At 31.9% G+C, this 21,103-nt stretch overlaps 5 protein-coding genes across 7 annotated transcripts; 2 read left to right on the top strand and 3 right to left on the bottom strand.

Moving 5' to 3' along the window:
* Window positions 1-4,375: 4,375 nt before the first annotated feature.
* On the top strand, window positions 4,376-5,617 carry LOC137572942 (rab-like protein 3). The gene is made up of 2 exons (XM_068284797.1): window positions 4,376-4,792; window positions 4,859-5,617. Exons 1-2 carry the CDS (start codon window positions 4,726-4,728, stop codon window positions 5,533-5,535), a joined length of 744 nt encoding a protein of 247 aa, XP_068140898.1. The 5' UTR covers window positions 4,376-4,725; the 3' UTR covers window positions 5,536-5,617.
* LOC137572943 (adenosine 5'-monophosphoramidase HINT1-like) lies at window positions 5,558-6,553 on the bottom strand. Its single transcript, XM_068284798.1, has 3 exons — window positions 6,477-6,553; window positions 6,258-6,399; window positions 5,558-5,933 (listed from the first exon to the last, which is right to left on the bottom strand). The coding sequence occupies exons 1-3, from the start codon at window positions 6,518-6,520 to the stop codon at window positions 5,664-5,666; spliced, it is 456 nt and encodes a 151-aa protein (XP_068140899.1). The 5' UTR covers window positions 6,521-6,553; the 3' UTR covers window positions 5,558-5,663.
* A 426-nt stretch (window positions 6,554-6,979) lies between these two features.
* Window positions 6,980-7,726, top strand: osi (electron transfer flavoprotein regulatory factor orsai). Its single transcript, XM_068284644.1, has 2 exons — window positions 6,980-7,152; window positions 7,243-7,726. Exons 1-2 carry the CDS (start codon window positions 7,108-7,110, stop codon window positions 7,456-7,458), a joined length of 261 nt encoding a protein of 86 aa, XP_068140745.1. The 5' UTR covers window positions 6,980-7,107; the 3' UTR covers window positions 7,459-7,726.
* Window positions 7,727-9,469: 1,743 nt separating this feature from the next.
* On the bottom strand, window positions 9,470-15,289 carry LOC137572940 (carbohydrate sulfotransferase 11). The gene is made up of 3 exons (XM_068284793.1): window positions 14,850-15,289; window positions 9,968-10,439; window positions 9,470-9,904 (listed from the first exon to the last, which is right to left on the bottom strand). The coding sequence occupies exons 1-3, from the start codon at window positions 15,147-15,149 to the stop codon at window positions 9,675-9,677; spliced, it is 1,002 nt and encodes a 333-aa protein (XP_068140894.1). The 5' UTR covers window positions 15,150-15,289; the 3' UTR covers window positions 9,470-9,674.
* On the bottom strand, window positions 15,164-18,294 carry LOC137572941 (uncharacterized). Of its 3 annotated transcripts, none has more exons than XM_068284794.1 (4): window positions 18,079-18,294; window positions 16,803-17,118; window positions 16,582-16,653; window positions 15,164-15,586 (listed from the first exon to the last, which is right to left on the bottom strand). In XM_068284794.1, exons 1-4 carry the CDS (start codon window positions 18,117-18,119, stop codon window positions 15,164-15,166), a joined length of 852 nt encoding a protein of 283 aa, XP_068140895.1. In that variant the 5' UTR covers window positions 18,120-18,294. The 3 variants fall into 3 exon arrangements, with proteins under 3 accessions (XP_068140895.1, XP_068140896.1, XP_068140897.1); XM_068284795.1 differs by having other exon boundaries at window positions 15,164-15,520; XM_068284796.1 differs by having other exon boundaries at window positions 17,040-17,118.
* Between the last annotated feature and the right edge of the window lie 2,809 nt (window positions 18,295-21,103).

Raw genomic sequence — 21,103 nt, 5'->3', positions numbered from 1 at the left:
TCCTGTAAAAAAAAACAAAACAAAAGCAAAAAGAAAACATAACCGAATAAAAACAAATGTAGAAAATTGTTTAAACACTCAAACACACACACAATAAACACAACCAACACAATAATATACAGTTTTTATTGTAGTTATGTTCCCTTCAGAAATTAACAAAAGCAAAAAGTAAATTAAGAAATATTTATGTAATATAATTCAAATTACAAATATTGTTCAAACAAGAGAAACTCAAAAAAAAAAAAAAAACCAAGAAATAAAAATTCTTGCTTTTCCAAAAATAACAAAAATTTAAACTACTGTAAATTAACACAACAAACAAAAATATATAAATTAACCGCAAGAAAGCAGCAACAACAGGACAAGAAAAAAACAAAAATATATATATATATACATATATATAGATATGTTTGTTTACATATTTATGTAACTATATACATATATATATATATATATATATATATGTATGTATGTGGCAACTTGCATATTTCAAAACAAATTATATAAAATGATGTTGATTATTGATTTAACTTTAAACAAAACCGAACAAAAAAAACTGACAAAATGAAATTATATATATATATATACTATATATATAAATATTAAACAATTTAAACAAAACCAAACACGAATTTCATTTAAATTTTGTTTCAGTTGATTGCCTTTTTAATGCAAATTTTACTTCAGACTTTCTCTACTCACTCTTTTCCTCTCTTTCTCTCTCTCTCTCTCTCTCTCTCTTTTAAGGGAACAAAATAGTGTATAAATTTTAATTTTCCTTTTAAATCAAGTTCAGAAAATCTTAAAATATAAATAATTGTGTTTAAGACAAGCGTTTTGAATATTTTAAACTTTGCTCTGAGGATTCACGAAATGTCCTTTCTTTCATAGCAAATAATAATTTTTATCAACTTCCTTCCTTCTCGAACTTCCCGCCAGTTTTTGTTCCCTTAATAAATTTCCACAGCCAAGGACATGTACAGACACACACACACACAACTACACACAAAGTGACCAAACCGTTAATATGTATGTAAAAAATAAATATATATAAATATATTTAAATTGATTTTCATTTAAATATTATTAAAAAGTCTTCGCCAAAGCAGCGCAAAAGAAAAGCCATCACAAAAAGCACAAATGATCAGTAGTAGTAAAACAAAAAAAAAAAAAAAAAACCGAAAGGAAAACAAACGAAAGATACCGAAAAATACTAAAATATTAATATAACTAAAAAATAAATTATTACATAAATAAAAACTACATTAAATGCATAGCAACAAAACAAAATGACAAACAAACAAACATTGTTCATGCATTTTTGTGTCTCACAATCAACTTTCATTTGAATTAGTTTCTCATTCGTGTATGTATGTAATTTATATAGTATTAAAAGGGGCATCAAAATGGCATTTAAAAAAATCACCAAAAATATTAAATAACAAAAAACATTTAAACTTTAAGCTACGGCCTAGTCGAAGATGGAATATTCTTGCAGAAACAAAACAAAAAAAAACGTTTAATGAATATTTGACAAATCTTTCTGATCAATAGACATTCTTGCAAGGATATTCCCCTACACATACATACATGCATACATACATACATATGTGGAAAGGACATCTGAAGGATGACTTCATGCAGAGAGAAAGAGATCAGCGATGTTTCATGCGTGTTTAGGCAAATAGGCAAAAATCATGAATAAAGGACAAATACCAAGAAATAATGATAGATATATATATATATATATACATATATGTACAAGATTATAGGGCAATGTTTGATGTTGAAATGCAAAAGAACAAAAAAATAAACAAAAAGAAAGAGCTAGAGCGCAAAATAAACAAGAACAAATGATCATTTTATATGGGACAAAAACAGCCACTTATACATAATCATCAAACAGCACCGCATAGTATGAAGAATAAAAGACACTATCCCATATCACATACCATACCGATATATAAATACATACATACATACATATACATGCATAACTAAATATGATAATAATGGTCGCTCTAAATTGTTATTAAGTACAGATTAAATATATATTCCTCAGTTAGTTATTTCGAAAGACAAAACAAAATAAACTTTCAAACTCAGAAGAACTTCTCAAGAATCGATAATTTTACAACTCTTTTTCAGAGTTTGTTCTGTTAATAAAAAAAAAAAAAAAAAAAACAAAAGAAACATTAAAAGAACACAAAAAAAAAAATCAATAACGAATATGAAACTGTTTATAGCTGTTTTTTGAATTTTAAATCAATTATATTTAACCTATACATGCCTATATACACATGTATGTATGTATAGTATTATATATATATGTTTTAAATGCTATTATCACAAACTTAAATGAAACCAATGAAAATTATATATTACAACAAATAAACTGCATATATATATATAGATATTTATATACTTATATATATATATGTATATACAAACTATAAATGCAACTGAAAGTAAAAGGTATATAATTTTATTTCCCAAAAATGAACTTAACTTCCAAAAAAATGCAAAAAAAAAAAAAAAAAAAATTAAGAATACAAAACCAGAGATGAAAATAAAATCGAATCTCTCAACCGGCCCCCCAAGATGGAAAGCTCCAACCACATCTGTAGTTAAAGTAAATAAAAAAAATACAAAGACAGATGATTATACACACACACAGGCAGACACACAACACATACACATACACATACCTATGCATATGTGAAATGAGGAATGTTTATAAACAATAAAAGGAAATGTTTGAAAACTATTAACTAAATTGAATTTCATGTTGCATATATGTATAATGAATTGGATCAAATCTAGATTGAATTAAAGAGTTTAAGTTGATTTCAAAACTTTTATGGTAATTAAGGCACCAAAATTATCTAATCTTAGGAGTCTTTAAAGCAGGTTTCCCCCTTATACTTAAATGCAAAATTCATAGTTATTAAAGGCCTCAAAATAGTTGTAATCCTGAAGTATAAAAAAAGAAATGTATGTATTTTCTCGACCACATAAAGTATAAAGTGTTGATCAACAGAAGATGAGGATCAACTCTAACTGCTTCTACATCAGCTACAGTTAAGGATTTAGGCTTCTACAGGAATTGATTTAGGGATTAGTGATTTGAATAGTTGAATATTTTTATTTAGGCGTGTATAACTAATCGCACTTGTTGAATTTGAAAACGATACATATGTTAAAACTGGTAAAGTAAAAAATTTATATAGTTCATCTATCATTCTGACCTCAGAAAATTCCGGATCAGCCATATAGAAAGAATACCAGAGGGTATGTGATCACTGAATGTTAAAAATTCTTAACAACTCGTACATATATTCGAATCTTTTGCTTTGCTTTTAAAACGTTTAAACCTTTTAAATTTAATTTTGGAATTGGAATAAAAGTCACTGTAATTATATATGTATCTTTTTAAGTGTGACAAAAAATGCCAAGGAAAAGCAACTTATTCGAACTAACCTTAATTTAATGAAGTTGTAATTTAATCAATTTTTAAAATATTTCAACCTGCATTAAAATCTCAAGAGCTCCATTAGGGAATCGATTTTCATTAGTGATGTAGGAAAATCGATACATTTGTTGTCAATTTTTCGTGCTGTTACCGTTGGTGTCGATTTTTGTGAAATCATCTCTTGTATTTACTATCACTTGCCACATTGCCAGGAAATGATGTAATGATGCCTAAGCCGATATTGGCCAAATTGAATGCTATATGTATCTATATAGAATATTGTTTTCATTCTAACAAACTTAAATTTGTGCTATAAAAGCATACAATTTTTTTCTTACATTCTAATTTATTAAGAATTGAAAACAATGCTTTGAAAACAAAATATTTGTTGATTTTTGTAGCTTTGTTTTTCAACTTTACAAATATGTAAATAAGTTTAAAAAGTTTGGACATACCCACGTACCCCCGACATACCCATTACCCAGTGGCGTAGCCAGAAAATTTTTTGGGGGGTTAACATGTTTTAGGATCAAAGATATTGAATTGGCTGAATCAATTTAATAAGAAATGAACCAATTTTCGGGGGGGTTTTATCCCCAAAACCCCCCGTTACTACGCCACTGCCATTACCCACACAGATTTCTATATTCTAAAAGAAAAAGAATTTGATAAGCTTTAGAAAAGTAATATGTAAATATTGTTTCTTAAAAAACTCGGCTCGACTCGAGTAAACAAGAAGCACATGATAAGCAAAAAGAGAAAGGGCTATAGAGAAAGACAGAGAGAGAGAGAGAGAGAGAACTCTGCTCAGCTTTTAAGCCTTTTAGTGTGACCGTATGAGCAATTCTCTCAGAAAAAAAAAATTGTAAACATTCAATCATTCGTTTCATTCGCTATCAACAAACCGAAAGGAACAGCTGTGAATTTGATCAAGTCTGTTGCTGTTGGCCTCGTTCCATTCAAAACTGAGCTTATCATTTATTAGAATGTGCTAACAATTACTGTGCTGTGAATACATTAGGATGCAGCAGAACAGCTGAAATTTGCCATCACTAAACTGATATCGAAATTAAAAACAAAAGAAACTAACTGCAGTAGGCAATGAAGTACGTGTGATTTGATCAGTTGCTCCACTCAGATACTTCTTCTAAACGGATACGAACAATTAAGGAGAAAAAGGAAAATTAAAAAAAGAATAAAATTCTTAAAAAAATCCGGAAATAGGAAATTAAATCTGAAAAGGAAAACTAAACATGAAGGAACAACAGCAACATTTCGATGATGTACCAACAGTGCGGATACTCTTAATGGGCGATAAGGGTAATTACATTAATGATTAATGCAGTGTAATTGGATAAATACTAATTTTATGGATACTTTGGATAGGTGTTGGTAAGACCAGCCTAACAAATCTTTTGGCAAGCAGTGTGAATACACCGACCCCTGAATCACGTACAGTTGGCGAGAATAGATATTGGAATATTCAGGTTCGCCTACATGAATATCCCAACTTTGAGGGTATGCCTCCATCGCCCAATTGGACTTCGTCTTCGTCGTCGTCATCACCATCATTATCATGGGCTGAATCAAATATTCGATTTCCGTCATTTCCCCGAAGTCCACAGCCGATAAGCGAAATCTTGTATTTTGTGGAATTCTATGATCTAAATACATCATTCAAAATGTCGCGTGAGAATCGCCAACGGCTATATCGTAATATTGATGGCATTATTTTAGTATATGATTGCTTAGATATGCTTTCGCACGATTCATTACACGATTGGCTTTATGAACCATTGCGTCAAATTGCAAAAAACAGAAAATGTCGCAATGTGCAGGATGTTCCCATCATGGTTGTAGGCACCAAAATGGATTTGATGAAAACCCGTAGATTACGTCGTAGTGGTAGCATTGCCAATCAATTGGATGCCGAAGAAATGCTGGTCAATTGTCTTGATGAGGATACATTTATGGACAAAACACGCAATGGCGGTAAATTGAGAAATTTTTTGAACAAAGTGGTTGATTTCAAAGAGCGTTATCCACGCAATAACATTCGTTGAATAGACTTATTCCCACTAATCCTTATCCGATTCAAAAACATTATATTTATATTTTATATATTGAATAAAATTCAAAAATATACATTTCTCTTGTTCTTTCCTCTTCAAACGAGTTTCCTGTATTTATATTAGCCAGGTGGCCATTGCATTTGACGACCACCAAGGAAATGCAAATGCAAATGGTAAACAGATTGAGCGCCGTCTTGTCCATTATTTATAACCACACGATAACCCTTCTCGAGGCCCAAATCTTTGGCCACTTTCTTTCCAACGACGAGGAGATGACCCAGTAGCTCGGCATCGCCATCTTCAGCCAGACTTAATTGAGCCAATGGCTGACGTGGTATCACTAGAAAATGCGTTGGAGCCTGTGGATTGACATCATTGAAGGCCACACACTGGAAGTGATATAAGAAGCATTAAAATAATTTCACTGTGAATGCATTTAATAGGCCTGCAATTGAGATTGTCAATTAGCAGTGATGACACTTAAGCGGTTTTTAAGCTAATTTGTTATCATTTCTCCTACTGTTAGGTTCTATTCTGATTTGTATTTAATATTGACTTGTAATAAACTGTTAACAATAACATTAATAATATTGTTAAAACTTTTTGATAATTCATTTTAATTTATGTGCCAAAGTAATTTTTTAAAAACTGCTCATCACTGCGAAATGCATCTCTTATCTTTCGGTCTACACTGCTTATTGACCGCTTCTTACCTTCTCATCTTCGTAAATGAACTTGCATGGAATTTCCTTGCGCAAAATCTTTCCAAAAATTGTATCTTCGCCTTTTGTGGCAGTTTGTGCTTTGTCCACTTCGCTCGCCATTCTAGCGCACGTTGTAGTCAGATAGCGATAACTGTAAAATTAATAACAATTTTCTACTGTATACATATATTCATTTTAATTTTTTTAGGGAAAAAGCACACCATTTACCTGCTAATATTGCGTACAAAGTTCCGGCCGGCTGACAAGAACATTGAGAACTAGCTATACGAACTGGTTCCGTGAACGATACTTTCAAATAGTGATGTGCACAGTCACGAGTATATCATTACGAGTATGTGAAAAATATGCAACGATGTTATATATTTACACATCCATTATGTGTACTTTTGTTAGACATCAAATTAAGTACATTAAATTATTATTTTATTAAATTATCATTAAATAAAATTAATTATTCAAAGAGATAGGCAATCGGTGCATGTAACATTTATGATCAACCAAAAGGAAATCAAGTGCTTAAAAGTTGCAATATGCTTAAAAAATAAAAAGAGCCGCAATTAATTAATAATTTTAAAAATTTTAACGATGATAAAACACTTCAAAGTTTTCACAACAAAATTAGTAGCAGTCGCAGTGATAGCTCACTACTGTTAATTGCCTCGCTAATTCCTACCTCTGGGGTGGGTAATAAATAAGATGGTCACACTAGTTTGAATTGTACCCCCAGAGAGGAATTTGTGAAGAGAAAAACGAAAAAAACGACAAAAGCAGCCTCAGTTGATAAATTGCATTTACCAATTCCAGAAATAACCCATAGCCACATAGACGTATACTGGTGATGTCTGCTGCGCTACGCTCTAAAGTTATAGCCCTCTACAAGCACGTGAGTGATTCTCGGCATTGCATCAGTTAGATAAAAATTGCGTAAACACCAAAAGTTATCTACACATATCCAATATCTTTGTTATTACAGTTGCAGTATTTGGGCCGGGAATATCCCGGCCTAAATGGACCCGAGAAGTTTCGCAAGCAAGTTCATGATGCCTTTATGAATCACAAGGATGAAAGCGATCCTAAAAAAATTGTGGCTCTATTAGCGCAGGGACGCTATTTGGCCAAAGAAGTGGAGGCACTATATTCGTTAAAAAAATACCGAAGTGTGAAGCAACGTTATAGCTACAATGACTAAGGCGGAAGCGATATAATGACCCAAAGTGGGAGTGAAGTGAAGGCGAAAGGCGGAATTTTAAATTGAAATTCAAGGACCGACAAGCATAAGAATAGAGAAGTGAAACAGCGATGAAGGAGGAGGAGAAGGAAACGCTTTTTGTTATAAACAAATTCGAATGTCTTGTCAAAAGTGAAACATGAAACCAGACTGAGCGAATAAATGTGAAAAGAGTAAAAAAATGAGAAAAAATACATAATTGTCATTGAGTAAGCCAAATATAACTAAACTCTAGTTTTTTAATGTTATTTGACCTTGAACGCAATTGTCCCTGGGGGCTTGTCATTAGATACCAGTAGGGTCGACTTTATAATACCCTTTACCTCTACTCGCTTTCAATACAAAGGCAAATCTGAAGCAAACATAAATTTTAGCCAGCTCTACGGGACAATTTCAATTGGAAATATGCATCTGTTGCATAGTTTTTATACATAGTGCAGTTCTGTATATTACTCTCATCATGGAACGATATATTTATATACCCTGATTTACCTGGGTCTAATTTACTATTAGAATCTTTACCTATATACATAGATGTCTGTTGTCTACATTTGACGATTTTGATGTGTGTATATATATCATATTTAGTATCATTTTATAATTGATCGTATGGGCACGAGTGTAGGGTATAAAAATATATTTCTGTTTTGTTTTTGGTTTTTTGTACTGCGTTTTAGCTTTTTTGTTGCTATTTTTGTTTGTTTTTGATGAATATTGCGTATTTAAATTATTCAGTTTGACCGTTGACCAAGTTATTTTTAATTTGCAGGAGCGGACTAGGAGTACTGAGGGAGTTTGGAGTTTAAATGATAAATCTAAGAGCTTACGATTTTTACTATTGGTATCAATTTATTAAACAAACCCTTTCCAGTAGTTTTTTCTGAAATGCAAGTTTTTAAAAATTACAAATAACATTGCATTGAAAACTGTCTAGTCTGTCGTCAATATTATCGCATAGTTTACTTATTATATAGTCATAGACCTGACTGATAAGCACCCGAAGAGTTCGGTAATGTCGAGTGTTATCAACATTCAATGGAAATGTGTAAAAATTAATTTTCGTTTGCGGCCATTGAGGCAAGTGAACTTCGTTTTTAATCTCCTATTGGTTTTCCCACTTGGTTAAGTTCATTTATGTTCCTTTCTAATTATGTTGAAATAATGAAATTCTGCCGATAATCTGTTGCCTTTAACGCATCGGGGAATAATTATAAAGCTTTTTGTTTACCAAATGGCTTAAAATCTTCATATTGTATAAAGGGGCCTATTAGTAAAGAAGTGGCTTATTTGCAAAATTATATTTTAAAATTGGATAAAAATCGTTGGTTATGACACACAGGGGACATAACTCAGTCCCAGAGTCAAAGAGTGGGTACACTAATTGAGATTGACTTTAATATCGTCAATATCGTAAGTTAAATGTGCAAAACTAATTTATAAAGTGATGAATCGAAATGTTGAGCAGTAAGTAAATTAATATCTGAATTTCTTTGCAGAACAAAAGCTGTTAATAATTTGTGTACTAGAAAGTTGTGGGCTAAAACTTTTGATCCATTTCATTTAAAAATGTTTTATGTACTACAAATATTATATTTTTTCATATGTCCACAGACTGTTTTTGAAGTTTCATTTATAATTTTAATGATGTCAGCCCTTTGATGATTGTATATTTAGATAATATACTATCAAATAATTTGATAAAAATGTATCTTAATTGTAGACATAGTCTATAACCAATTCTAGTTTAGTGCTAAAGTTTACAATTTTGCTCTTTAAGTTTGGAAAACTTGTCGCTATAATTCAACAGCAAGAAGCTTATTACTTCTGTCCACCCAAACTGAGTGAAAACAACTCTCGAAGTTTTTTTTATAGAGTTAATAAAAGCTTAAATGTTGTTAATAATATCCTTCCATATGATACTTGGCAATAATTTTCAATCTTCTAACAATTGTATCATAATGTACGGGAAATGTTTAACGATTTAAATATATTTTAACAATAGTATTACGAGTTTTGGTACAACAATTCGACAACTATTCAATAATATGTATTAATTAATATTCGCCTTGAGCTAGTTACAATTTGTTAAACTAAACTAAATAAGATGTAATGCCTAGTTCTAAATCACAAATGTTGTTTGTACGGTTTTATCGAAGAGTTAAATTTATAAGCGAGTTTTAGCCGAACTCAAAACCCAGAACATCATCCATCCCATAGTCAAATAGACGGAAATCTTCCTCATAGATCTCATATAGACGTCGTATGGCTCCGATTGGTAAGGGATCGAAATAATTACGCAAATTGGCACGAGTACTGGATGGCTTATGTCCAGTAGGGAATGTTAAATTTTGTGCTCCGGCCAGATATAAAGCCAAAGCGGAATCATCAAGTAATGTATCATATTTGCCTGGGAATAAACAAATTAGTTAGAGCAATTATACATAGTTAACAAATTCAATAGCCAACTCACCAACCACATTATACTTCATCACGCAAGGATTGCAGAGCTTAGCTATGACCTCCCAATGTTCATTGTATTCCGTTTGATTCGTTCTACTCAATTCGGGTGTAAGTAAATACTGCACAAACTCTCCGAATTGAACATCATCGCCCAGATTCAGTGATTCATTGGTCGCTCCCGGTCTCAGCTCTTTGATTATTTGCCTACCCACACGAGATTGAAAGTAACGTGCACTTGGTGCATCACCTTCCAATTTGTTCCTATATGCGGACAGTAATCGCTCGAACGGATGTCGCACCAAAATGAATCGCGTATAATCTTCACCAAGCACCTTCAGCCGCTCCTCTTCAGTTAGATCATAGAATTTGGTGAACATTCCAATCGAATGGGCCAGAGACCCGGGAATCTGTAATGGATCGGTGCCATTGTGCCATTTACCAGTGAGCAACATCAGAACACGTTTCCAGTTCGTACAGGCCACCTGAAAAAATGAAGAATTATATTGTTTAGATTTGCGGTAAATATATAAACAAATTTTTCGCAATGAATATTATTTTGTTTTTTTTTTTTTTTTTTTTTTCAATGTTTGCTCGTTTTGCCGTTGAATTATGGAGCAGAACGAAAACTATTTCATTATATTTTTTTGTACTGATTTTCGTTTGCTTTTAGATATATTAAATATCACATTGTGTACACTTTAAATTCTCGCAGTGTAGCAGTTTAACAAAAACAAAACAAAATTTCATAGGAATGATGAATGTTTATCGTTTGATTGAGGAATGTATTTGCAATCAGATTACCATTAGTTCCGGAGGAATTCAAATACATATACTTAGATCATTTTAAATCTTTATCTTTATATTGCTATGGACTAAGAAATTCATTCCTTGTGCGTCCTTGAAGCTAATTTACTTAGTCCTTGTTCTACTCGTGTGTTTCTCACGAGAGCTCCAAATAACTTAAGGCTTTGTTATGTGAAAATAGTAGAATCAATCTTTCGAGACTTAAAAGTTTGAAAATACGAAGATTGTTGAGAGAAGAATCTATAAGCAACTAAATTTCACCTTAGTTAGCAAGGACATTCTAAAAAAGATATATAAAGATAGATCAATCTATCTATCTGCATCTTCTAGACCATTAACGCATTCATATCAAGTAAGATATTTAAAAAGATTTAAAGTAAGAAGGGATCATGTATTTTAGAATACAATTAAGTGACAACAAAGCTTTACTTTTAAAATAAGTTTGTAACACAAAATATCATGAATTATCAATTAATATTAATCATTATCATAATTTAATAGTAATCATAAAATGGCGTAGTCATTAACAAGAAAAATAGACACAAAAGCTTGCTGGAACACGTACTTCTCACTTCAAAGACAATTCATCCAGGAAAACCATTTGATACCCTAAGGTCCCTTTCAAACTTCCATTCCAGTTTTTACCTTTTGTGACATAAGCTCTTTTAGTAATAAATTTTACCATGAATTTTGATAAACTAAAAACACAAGTGATGCGTCATAACCTGAATAAATACACTTTCAACGAAATGTTTGTAAAGAAAAACTAATTATGAAACATGAGTAAAAGTAAATCCCATTAAAACAATGTGACTTTTTACTCTATCTTTAACATTTTTAAAGCAATTTGCATTAGCATAAAAAAACCAAAATTTCTCTATTAAACGCTTTACCTTCTGCTTAATTGCAAACTGCAATAAATTTTAATTTCTTGAAAACAAAAATCTAGATTAATTGCCTAATGAATTACCTTAGACAAAAGTTGTACAACTACACAATACTATAGATAGCTAGATATATATACATAAGTATGAATAAACATTTAGTCAAGACCCGACAATGTCCAGCGCAATTAAATGCGGCAATAGCCCCAACAACCACAACAATAACAACAACTTAAATTACATAAGCAAATAGCTCTTTAGTTGTTGAAAGGTTAAAACCTGGGAAAAATCTCGGTGAAAATTACGAAAAAAAATTTCTTTAACAAATTAACTTTAAGATACTCTAATAATTTCTTCAGTTGATTAGTTACAACCTAGTAAAGATTTAATCTATTTAACCTTTTCACTTATGGACTTTAACAATAGTAAGCTTAAATGGCTCCTTTTTCCTTTTGTTTTAAAGCAACTTAGGAGTTGAATACTTGGAATAAAAACCTGTCTTTAAAAGTGAAGAGAACTATAAATTTTTTAAATGATGTTGCCAAAAACCATATATCATATGTTGGAACTTTCTTTGTCCATTTTAAGTTATCATATTTCAAACAATATTACCTTTCCTCTCCAAAAAAAACCGATCTATAGTCTTCAGACATATCACAACTTATGAAAATGGAAAATGAATGGTGTATGACAGCCTAATTAAATTTGGAGAACATTTAGATAGACCAATTGAAGTATAGAACAATTTCTATAAAGATGTATAAAAATTACTCTTTTAGTTGTAAGTTTTTTGATGAATTTCAGAAAATTATATAAAAAAAGGGAAAAGGATGTTAAAGACTTTCATTTTAGACACACTCAATTATTTGTACAGTATTAAACAGTATAAGGACTAACTTTTTCTTTTTTAGGATGACTTGACACAAGTTTACATCTTATGCAGCATAGGATATACGTAATGTAGGACTGCTTAGCACACTTTAGTATATTTGATATAATTCATTGATATAATGATTAAATTTCGGTGGTATTGCTTAAACTATGCTCAAAGGTGTGGAACTAAAACAAAAAATCATAAAATAGCACACGCAATGGTCGGTCACATAAAAACTCGAATGGCCACAGGTAAAGAGCCACATAAGTGTATACATAAATGTTTCACAATTTACGATTTCATGGAAGAACTGCAAAGTGTTTATGTGTGTGTGTGTGTGTGTGTGATGTGGCAAAATGAAAATTAAATTTTGTATACTCTGTATACACTATGAACGTATGTAGAGGTGGCCCCCCGCCTTCAAAGTGACGTCTCTGTCTCTCTGCAAGGGCTAGAAGATAAGAAATAACGTGTGGCACACACCTCCAACAATTAGGTGATTGGCACTTGGTGATCACTTATACATATATTTATGTATTTGTGTACATGAGGTGATATTTGACTTCTATGAGTGTTCAAATTACATTTTCTATATAAAAACATTGAAGACAACGAGTTATCTGTAAACTTTTTGTGTTATTGTAACCGGATTAGTTTTGTTCATAGATACATGAATAGAAGAATTCGGTACTTTGTCAAATGATATTGATTTATAAATATAAGTACTTAATTTGAAATCGAAAAATATATAATTATCCCCTATCCCCCCAAATCTCATATGTGTTTACGTTGTTCTCTTAAATTCATCCATCTTAGATGACAAATTTTTGCCTTATTGGCCAATAAGATAGCCCTAATTAATCTACAAGAACTTTACTTATTTTAACAATACGCACCTACCAACTAACTAAATCGACTTAAAAAAAAACTGATTGATTAGACCGCTATCATTCATTAGAAAAGGAAGGCAAACTTCTTACACGCTCATACAATAATGCTTTGAAAATGGTTCAAAGTTCGCCTATGAAACACAAAGTTATTTTTATATTTTCACACCTGAAGACTCATAGGGAAAGCAAAAAGGGGTAGGTGAGATTGAAACGGCTTTGGTAATCTAATCAAACGAGGGAAACAGAAAATAGTTTTTAATAAGTCATTGGTTCTTTTAGATAAGAAAGAATTTCCGCCTATAAGTTATAGGAGTTTTTCTATTTAATTTCCTAATTCAATTAAAAATGGTCTTCAATTTCAAAATATTTTGATTATCTCTTAATAATGGCTTTAGTAGGGGTACCGGGGAGTGTTTGATAAGCACTATGTATATGCAAATCATTCGAGTTCATTTCATCGGCTTATCAAATTATTTTTATAAATTATATATTCTCTATAGATTAAATATTCACTCAACGTATGCGAAATTTATGCAAATTGCTGGGCAATTATTCTTTAATAACAAATATTTTGATGAGCAGTTTGCTTGTTAATAATAATAACTATATAATTGCTGTACTGTGGCCTCAAAACTGCAACTTGAACTGCGATCTATGCAGCGGGTGTCTCAGCAAGAGTATTGAGTGCTTTGATTTCATTTACATCGAAAAAATAGAATAAAGTAACTGAGAGATCACCCTGTATGGGCAAATAGATAATGAATAGACATGCATTAATCAATTCGAGATAAGGTCCAAGTGGTGTAAGGTGGATTTATGATTATTATGCACTTTATATAGTCAGAAACTCAATCTCAAGGATATTCAATACAGACAGTAAGTGCATTGAGTGGCCATAACTAAGTCCGAAGGTTCTGAGGTTTTTTTTTACAAAAAGGGTTCAAAATAATGAACAATAATACATAAATGAAGCCTTATAATCTATCGATTATTTCTAAGATACATCTGAAAGAAACGCACAGAGTGGATAGGCGATCATGTCAGTATCATTTGTGGAATAAGCTTCAGTTAGTCGCTTGTGTATTTACAGTGTGGCACATTTCTTTGATTTTAACTAGATGGCCCATCAATTTGTTGATTTATTTGGCTTTCATGCCACAAATCGGACATACATACATATATACATTTATGTGTATATATGTGTATATGTATATAGAAATGTAACACATGTTGAAAGCTGATCAGTTGTCAGGCAACAGAGCAACAAGAGCAGTAAAAGAAGAAACAAGTTTTTAGTAAACAAGCACAAGAAAAAATAAAAAGAACGAAGGGAAAGAGCAAAGAAAATTTCAACAAACACTTCATTGAAATGTGCTGGGCCATCAATTTTTTTTTTTTTTTTTTGGTTTTGAGAACTTGGACTTAAAAGAATTTCATTACCTTGGGTACATAGCAATATAGTAATTTATGCTCCTGATCCACAATCATATGATCCATTTGGAATTCAGTCAAATCGTCCAGGGATTGTGATTTCTCCATATCATTTGACCAGAGATCGCATTGCCTTTGCAAATATTCCTGACGTTGTATATTGATGGTTTGTGTTAGCTCTAAACTTTGGCCATTTATCTTGACATTATTATTATTGCCGTCCTCGAATGGCAGGCATGTGGTAATTGCGGTAAGTAGACTCAAGTGAAAGTAGAGGATGCCCCAGAGCCAAACAAGTTTCATGCTCATGATGATGACAATTGTTATTGACGCCGTCTTCCAAAGTATTTAATTCGATGCACAAATTTCAATGTGGCCGCATTCTTAATACCCAATTCATGTAATTTGGTTCGGCCGTTTGCTTGATCATTGATCGGCTGATTGGTATCCACGTTGTATAAAACGAAACACCGCCATAGAAAACGCCAAGAAACGAATGCGCGATGATCGTGTCCGTTGCGCTGTCCCGAATGAACTAATTCGCCAGTGGAGCTATGTATGGCTCCATCATTCCGATCAACCTGTTGCTGCTCACGATCTTGCTGTCGCTCTTTTCCATGTGGTCTTCGTCCGCTCGAACATTGTTGTTCTGGGTGGCTCTCTTGCTGCTTCCGCTTGAGCTGAGTGAGAGAGAGTTCGGTTATAGCTTTCTTTAGCTGAGCAAGTGTGGGCTCACTTTGATGGAGCTAAAATTCAAAGGAATGATAAAGAGAGTAATGAAATGAAGAGACTGACTCTTGGAGAAATTAATTCGTGGATTAATTCGTTAAGCTATTATTGTTATTGTTCCTTTGTTCAAATAAAATCGCCTTAAAAATCTTTGAATTGCATTTATATATTCATTGCAGGAGAAATTGGAATATTTTAGTTCTAGTTTTTACAGGAGATCGAAAAGGATAATTGAAAATTAATATTTAATGGCTCATAAACCTGGAAACTAATAAAAAATTTCTTCGTGGCAATCTTAATTGGTAGATATCTAAATAGAACATGCACTTTCATAGATAGAAAATGCAATTAACGAATAAAACTAGTAGTGATTAATATATATGATATTCTACATCACAATACAAAAAATATGATTCCTAAGCTATTTATTTCTTAGTATAATGCAGAATATTTATGATTCAGTTAATGACCTGCTGCATGGAAACTTGTTGTTTTAAGGTGATCCTTGTATCCGTATTAATAAATACAGATCTTTTGCAAATTCTTTTTCATTTTCTTTCTTAACAGCGCCAACAATTTGGAAGCAAAGTTTATGATGATTTAATTAAATACTTAAAATGAGTTAGTTGATATATCGATTAGCAGAGTTAACTTTTTTCAAGATGTTAAAAAAATTAAAGACTTTTTCTATTGAAGTAATGACAAGAGAACAGATAGAAAATTCGAATGATGGATAAAGATTTCTATGATTTGTCAATATTCTAAAAAATAATGTTTGTGGAACCAAGGGAAAACATAAGAATGGTTTGATTTGACTATATCAAAGTTTTTCATAGAAAAATCTTTCTATATATCAACACCTAACGAAATATTTAAATTGTCATCAGAAAGTCTTTCCAAGCCATGATATGGACAGTAAATATAGAAAACATATATAGGCGTAAACGTTAAATAAATAAACAGAAGATTCTAGAATATATTTTGGTTAACAAAAACATTATAATTTACTTACAATTACTTTAAGTGTATCTAGACCATCGCGTTGTACATAAATCGTAGTGGCCTGACCCTTGACTAGGGCGATCTGTAGGAATTATGAAACAAAAATATAGTATCTGCATTAGCATATATCAATTAAGCTCCGTTTAACGGTAACAATTAGCATCAATATTGCCAGAGAGTAGGTCAATCCTCTTCTACAATAGGTGCTAATTGCTTAAGTAAATTTTTTACCTCGCCGAAAAGTTCCAATTGATTGCAATCGTGTGGTATATCCGAAAGTTCTTTACAATTCATCAATATATGACGTAGCTGCTCATTTGTGGCACTTAACATGGCATTATGTTCGGAACTATCGAAATCCGAATGCAAACAATTGGGCGAGGGTGTACGTGAATTGGTATTCTTTTTGGGTTGTCGTTTCTTGCGTTTCCCCAAAATCTGTTCACCGCGATTTCGAGCTTCACGTACGGCCTTTTTGCGCAAATTGAGAGGCATCTTTGACAGCATCTTGTAGGTCAGTTGAGATGTGGCAACACGTTGTTGTTGTCTGTGAATTGAAATTGGATGTCATTACATTTTTGGGCATATTCCGTTTCAGCAAAGTTTGAGGAAATTAGTACAAGAATACGAAAAGGTCTATCCTATTAAAGTCTTTTCCATTAAATTCTTTCAGTTAATCTTTTGCAAAAATATTTAAGGTTACAAGATAGGTTTTTTAATGCTACCTAAAAAAAAGCTGTCATCAATTTGTGATGACAAAAATGTAATATAAGGAGTTCCCTTTTCCCTAGTAAAGAAATAAATAAGTTATGATTGAGGTCGGAACCAGAAATTTGGCTATTCTGCGTCGATTGCTTTATCCTTGCAGCCAGTTTATAAAAAGTGGTTTCGAGAATAACGTTAAAAGCTTTTGAAAAGGTATAATATTTGTGATTTTTAAAAGAATGTGACAATAAGAGATCTGTAGCTATAATCCCATTAGATGAGCAGGTTATATGAAAAGGCTTAAATTCTGGACTAAAGAAGAGCTTTGTATATATTTGGTGATGAACAGTAGGAATTTGACTTTCTCGGCTCCCAAGTAATTTAAAGAAAACTGGGTTTAAGCGAAAATCTCCTCTTACCAGCTTGACAAAAGTTTAGCGCTGTCTTTCCAAAGTCTTAACTATTATAGTTTGACATTTGTATTCCTTGAAGAAGTTGCATATCTATTAATTCTAAGATAAACTAGTAGTTTGTAGTTCTTGGGGTCTTTTGGCTTAACGCCGTTTTATAACACCAATTTATACTAAAGTACTTTTTTCTTGATCTACATATAAAACTAAATTGAATTTCATATACATACATACATATACATATTTACATACATACATACATACAATTGGAAGTAAAAATAGTAATAAGGGCATCCATAAAAATGGATTTTGTAATTATATTATTATAGTTATTGCTACTGCGATTAAGTTCTTTTTTAAACTATTTCGAAAAAAAAGATTTGGTACATTACCCCGAATCTCTTGAATAAAGTCCACTTGTTGCACTGTCCATATTTATTTATTTTTTTATTTCAATTCATTTAATTTTATCTTGTTCGATTGGTTAACCTTCGTGAAACACGTTTTAAACGTAATTGTTGTACACAGGCACAAGGACTCTACAATGCAAGACGCGATTTTCCTATGGATACCGGTGCGAAATTTTCCTTTGTTTTGGTTTGTTTTGTTTTTTTGGCAGTGGCCAGTCGATAACCTTGTATCGGCTATCGGGAAAAATGTCTATTAAATATCGTTATCGGCGTTATCGATAACTGTGTGCCCCTTTGAAGTCCGCAATAGAAAAAATAACTGGTTCCGTTTATTTTGGCGCTTATTTTTAAAATGCTTAGCTAGAAGTTTTTCTGGTTTTTACATTGGCTAAGATACAAAGAGAATTTAATAATTTACCTATTTTAAAGCTTATTGTTAAGATAATAACTTCTCTTAAGATTGAGACAAACGATATCTCTACCATTATTGCGGAGATAGGTAAAAATAATCCAACGAACGTAAACTAAAAGATATATGTACATTTGAATAAGTTGCTTTAATTAACTACTTTTGACAGTGAAGACTTTCACAAGATTTTCCAGAAATTAATTGCATCTACAGCAAATATAGACTAAATTCCTGTAAGCATTTGCTTATAATACATAAATATTGGGAGTTGTTGTAATCTCTGAACATCCTCGAGTGGCAATTGAATTGTACAATCCAAAAGTTATTTTAAATTCTCTGGTGTACCATGTCGATCGTGACTAATATTTATAGAAAAAGATTAATAAAATTATTAAGTTATTTCCAAGAACTAAAATCGTCTTTTGAGCCGAATCAAAATTCTTTAAGGTGTAACTTGTTTCTATGTTTTCTATGCCAACAATGGAAAATTTCTCCATCTTCTTCACACTCAAATAATCGTCAAGTAATTCAGGTTTTACTTTCAAGATTGGCAAGTCTCCTTCAGTTTCGGACCTGTAATACATTTTTTGATTAGTTATAGTTCGTGATTTTATTAGTTTGCCTCAAATTTGTCGAGTCGCTTAAAACCAATGTTTGTACTCCAAAAGACACACAGCTTCGGATCAAATCATTTAAGCTATTGACATCGTCATTGCATGCAGATACCACAATAAGTTCCCCATTAGATTTAGCAGCTCTATTTTGTGGAGGAGGTCCTTGCTGGAGAGGAGTAATATTAGCTCTAGCAACAGGTTCATCATGGTTGATTGGCATTTTATTTGTTAACTTGAATTCCTCAACTCCTTCGTCTAATTGCTGTGCCGACTTGACAGCTTTTCGTTATTGACACGACAGTTTGAGTTTATCTTCATTAAAATAATAAACCGCAGTGTTTGACATGAAAGTCGCATAGGAAAGAGCTTTATAGTTATGTTTTGTATAATCCGATGAACTGTTGGCGCAATAAACCTCGGGTAAAATGTAACGAGCTTCTATATGAGGTGCCAAATTATCTTCATCCGATGTCGGCAGAGTATTTTTTAAGGGAAAATAGTTTCTAGAAATAAAATTAATTACAATTCTTTTTAATTTCTATCGATTAATTCTTCATATTTGGCCATTAGTTTTCCTACAACAAGAGCGGCGAACTGATGTACATCAAAGTTTTCCGCCTCGATAAGGGAGAAAATACATTCACAAATCATTTTAATTTCATCATCTGTGATTTCAGTATTCGTATATGCTTCGAAGATAGAATGAAGGAAAATATGAGTAACAGAAAGTAGGGACACTTGTTGATTTGGCTCCAGACCAGTTATGGACTGCAATCGCTCTATAAGGACTTTCGGATCTCGCAAAGTTTTAGATACAGTCATTTCATACAACAATGTTTTATTAAGTTGTTCATTTGGCGCAAATAATGCTGACCATAGCTGATACCTATGGGTATATTCTTGATCACCATCAACAGCCGTAACGATCATGTCCGTTCGTCCGTCCATATGAACCAGTAGATCTCGGAGACTATAAGAGCTACAGCCATCAAATTTGGTAAGTAGACTCGGAGTAGAAACACATAAAATGTATGTATAAAACTGTTTCACTAGGTGGTCCAAAAGGCCGAAGTTGGCCGTAGGCTAGTGGCGGCGCTAGAGTGCACGTGTGCTTGTAAGAGTGAGACAGCATATGGCATGATAAGACATGTAAAATAATTTAACAAACATACATTTGGTCTTCGAAATTTCAAATATTTGTTTTTCCTGGTGCATGGTATTCCAAAGTCGGCGAGATGACTTGTTTACTTCATTTTATTTTATTAAAAATCAATTCTAGTCAAAAGTAAATAGTCGGCTTGAATAGTAATGGGTAAAACGAGGTTTGTATAATCCTGAAAATTTCTCTTGCCTTAAATGTTTAAGGCGAAAAAAATTGGAAGTAAAAATTCGAATTTCTGCCAATGAACGAAAATATAACATACCAATTGATTGTATGTTTGTAAATTTTTGAAAATTTTCTGAACAAATATATTTGTAGGCCAATAGTTTCGCACGTTCGTAATATTGTCATATACTTACTAGTTATTTTTTTGACAATCGTTAAAAAATGTATCTGTTTGCAAACAATTTCTATTGAAAGAATATATGTAGATATTTTTGGTCTGGCTAAAGTCAATTCGTTTTCAAAGCTGAATGTAAATTTTATTTAAAGAATATGGTCGGCTATATTAGTTGGGTGTAAATTTTTCAAAACACACGAATTTCTCGAGAATACTTTAAATTTAAAATACAAAAGCGCAACTGTCACTTTTGAGTTAATGACAACATTTTCGATCTCTCTTATTCTTAGACAATTTTAAAACAATTTGCTAAGCTCGCTTCTTCTTTTGCTGCTGTGAAATAGAATATTGTAAATTTCTAAAACCAGAGCCAGAAATATATCCAAGTAAACATTAATTTCAAAATCCAGAATAGGTTAATCCAGTACTGTTGGTCGATGATAAGAAAAATGATTATTATTATTATTATTATGAGTATGGGG

This window comes from Drosophila tropicalis, unplaced genomic scaffold (genome assembly GCF_018151085.1).
Source record: "Drosophila tropicalis isolate 14030-0801.00 unplaced genomic scaffold, ASM1815108v1 contig_393, whole genome shotgun sequence".
NCBI classification, from domain to species: Eukaryota; Metazoa; Arthropoda; class Insecta; order Diptera; family Drosophilidae; genus Drosophila; species Drosophila tropicalis.
This window is presented reverse-complemented; position numbering and strand designations above follow the sequence as displayed.

What these genes read in the sequence shown, in the direction of transcription:
- LOC137572941 (XM_068284794.1), bottom strand. Translation starts at nt 18,119, where the DNA reads ATGGACAGTGCAACAAGTGGACTTTATTCAAGAGATTCGGG. An exon ending in AATTGGAACTTTTCGGCGAG is followed by an intron (nt 16,654 to 16,802) that starts GTAAAAAATTTA and finishes TAATTCCTACAG; the next exon opens with ATCGCCCTAGTCAAGGGTCA. An exon ending in TAGATACACTTAAAGTAATT is followed by an intron (nt 15,587 to 16,581) that starts GTAAGTAAATTA and finishes TTTGAATTTTAG; the next exon opens with CTCCATCAAAGTGAGCCCAC.
- LOC137572940 (XM_068284793.1), bottom strand. Translation starts at nt 15,149, where the DNA reads ATGAGCATGAAACTTGTTTGGCTCTGGGGCATCCTCTACTTTCACTTG. An exon ending in TATATTGCTATGTACCCAAG is followed by an intron (nt 10,440 to 14,849) that starts GTAATGAAATTC and finishes TCATTTTTTCAG; the next exon opens with GTGGCCTGTACGAACTGGAA. An exon ending in GATGAAGTATAATGTGGTTG is followed by an intron (nt 9,905 to 9,967) that starts GTGAGTTGGCTA and finishes GTTTATTCCCAG; the next exon opens with GCAAATATGATACATTACTT.
- LOC137572943 (XM_068284798.1), bottom strand. Translation starts at nt 6,520, where the DNA reads ATGTTCTTGTCAGCCGGCCGGAACTTTGTACGCAATATTAGCAG. An exon ending in TTTGTACGCAATATTAGCAG is followed by an intron (nt 6,400 to 6,476) that starts GTAAATGGTGTG and finishes TTAATTTTACAG; the next exon opens with TTATCGCTATCTGACTACAA. An exon ending in TCATTTACGAAGATGAGAAG is followed by an intron (nt 5,934 to 6,257) that starts GTAAGAAGCGGT and finishes TATCACTTCCAG; the next exon opens with TGTGTGGCCTTCAATGATGT.
- LOC137572942 (XM_068284797.1), top strand. Translation starts at nt 4,726, where the DNA reads ATGAAGGAACAACAGCAACATTTCGATGATGTACCAACAGTGCGGATA. An exon ending in ACTCTTAATGGGCGATAAGG is followed by an intron (nt 4,793 to 4,858) that starts GTAATTACATTA and finishes TACTTTGGATAG; the next exon opens with GTGTTGGTAAGACCAGCCTA.
- osi (XM_068284644.1), top strand. Translation starts at nt 7,108, where the DNA reads ATGTCTGCTGCGCTACGCTCTAAAGTTATAGCCCTCTACAAGCAC. An exon ending in TTATAGCCCTCTACAAGCAC is followed by an intron (nt 7,153 to 7,242) that starts GTGAGTGATTCT and finishes TTGTTATTACAG; the next exon opens with TTGCAGTATTTGGGCCGGGA.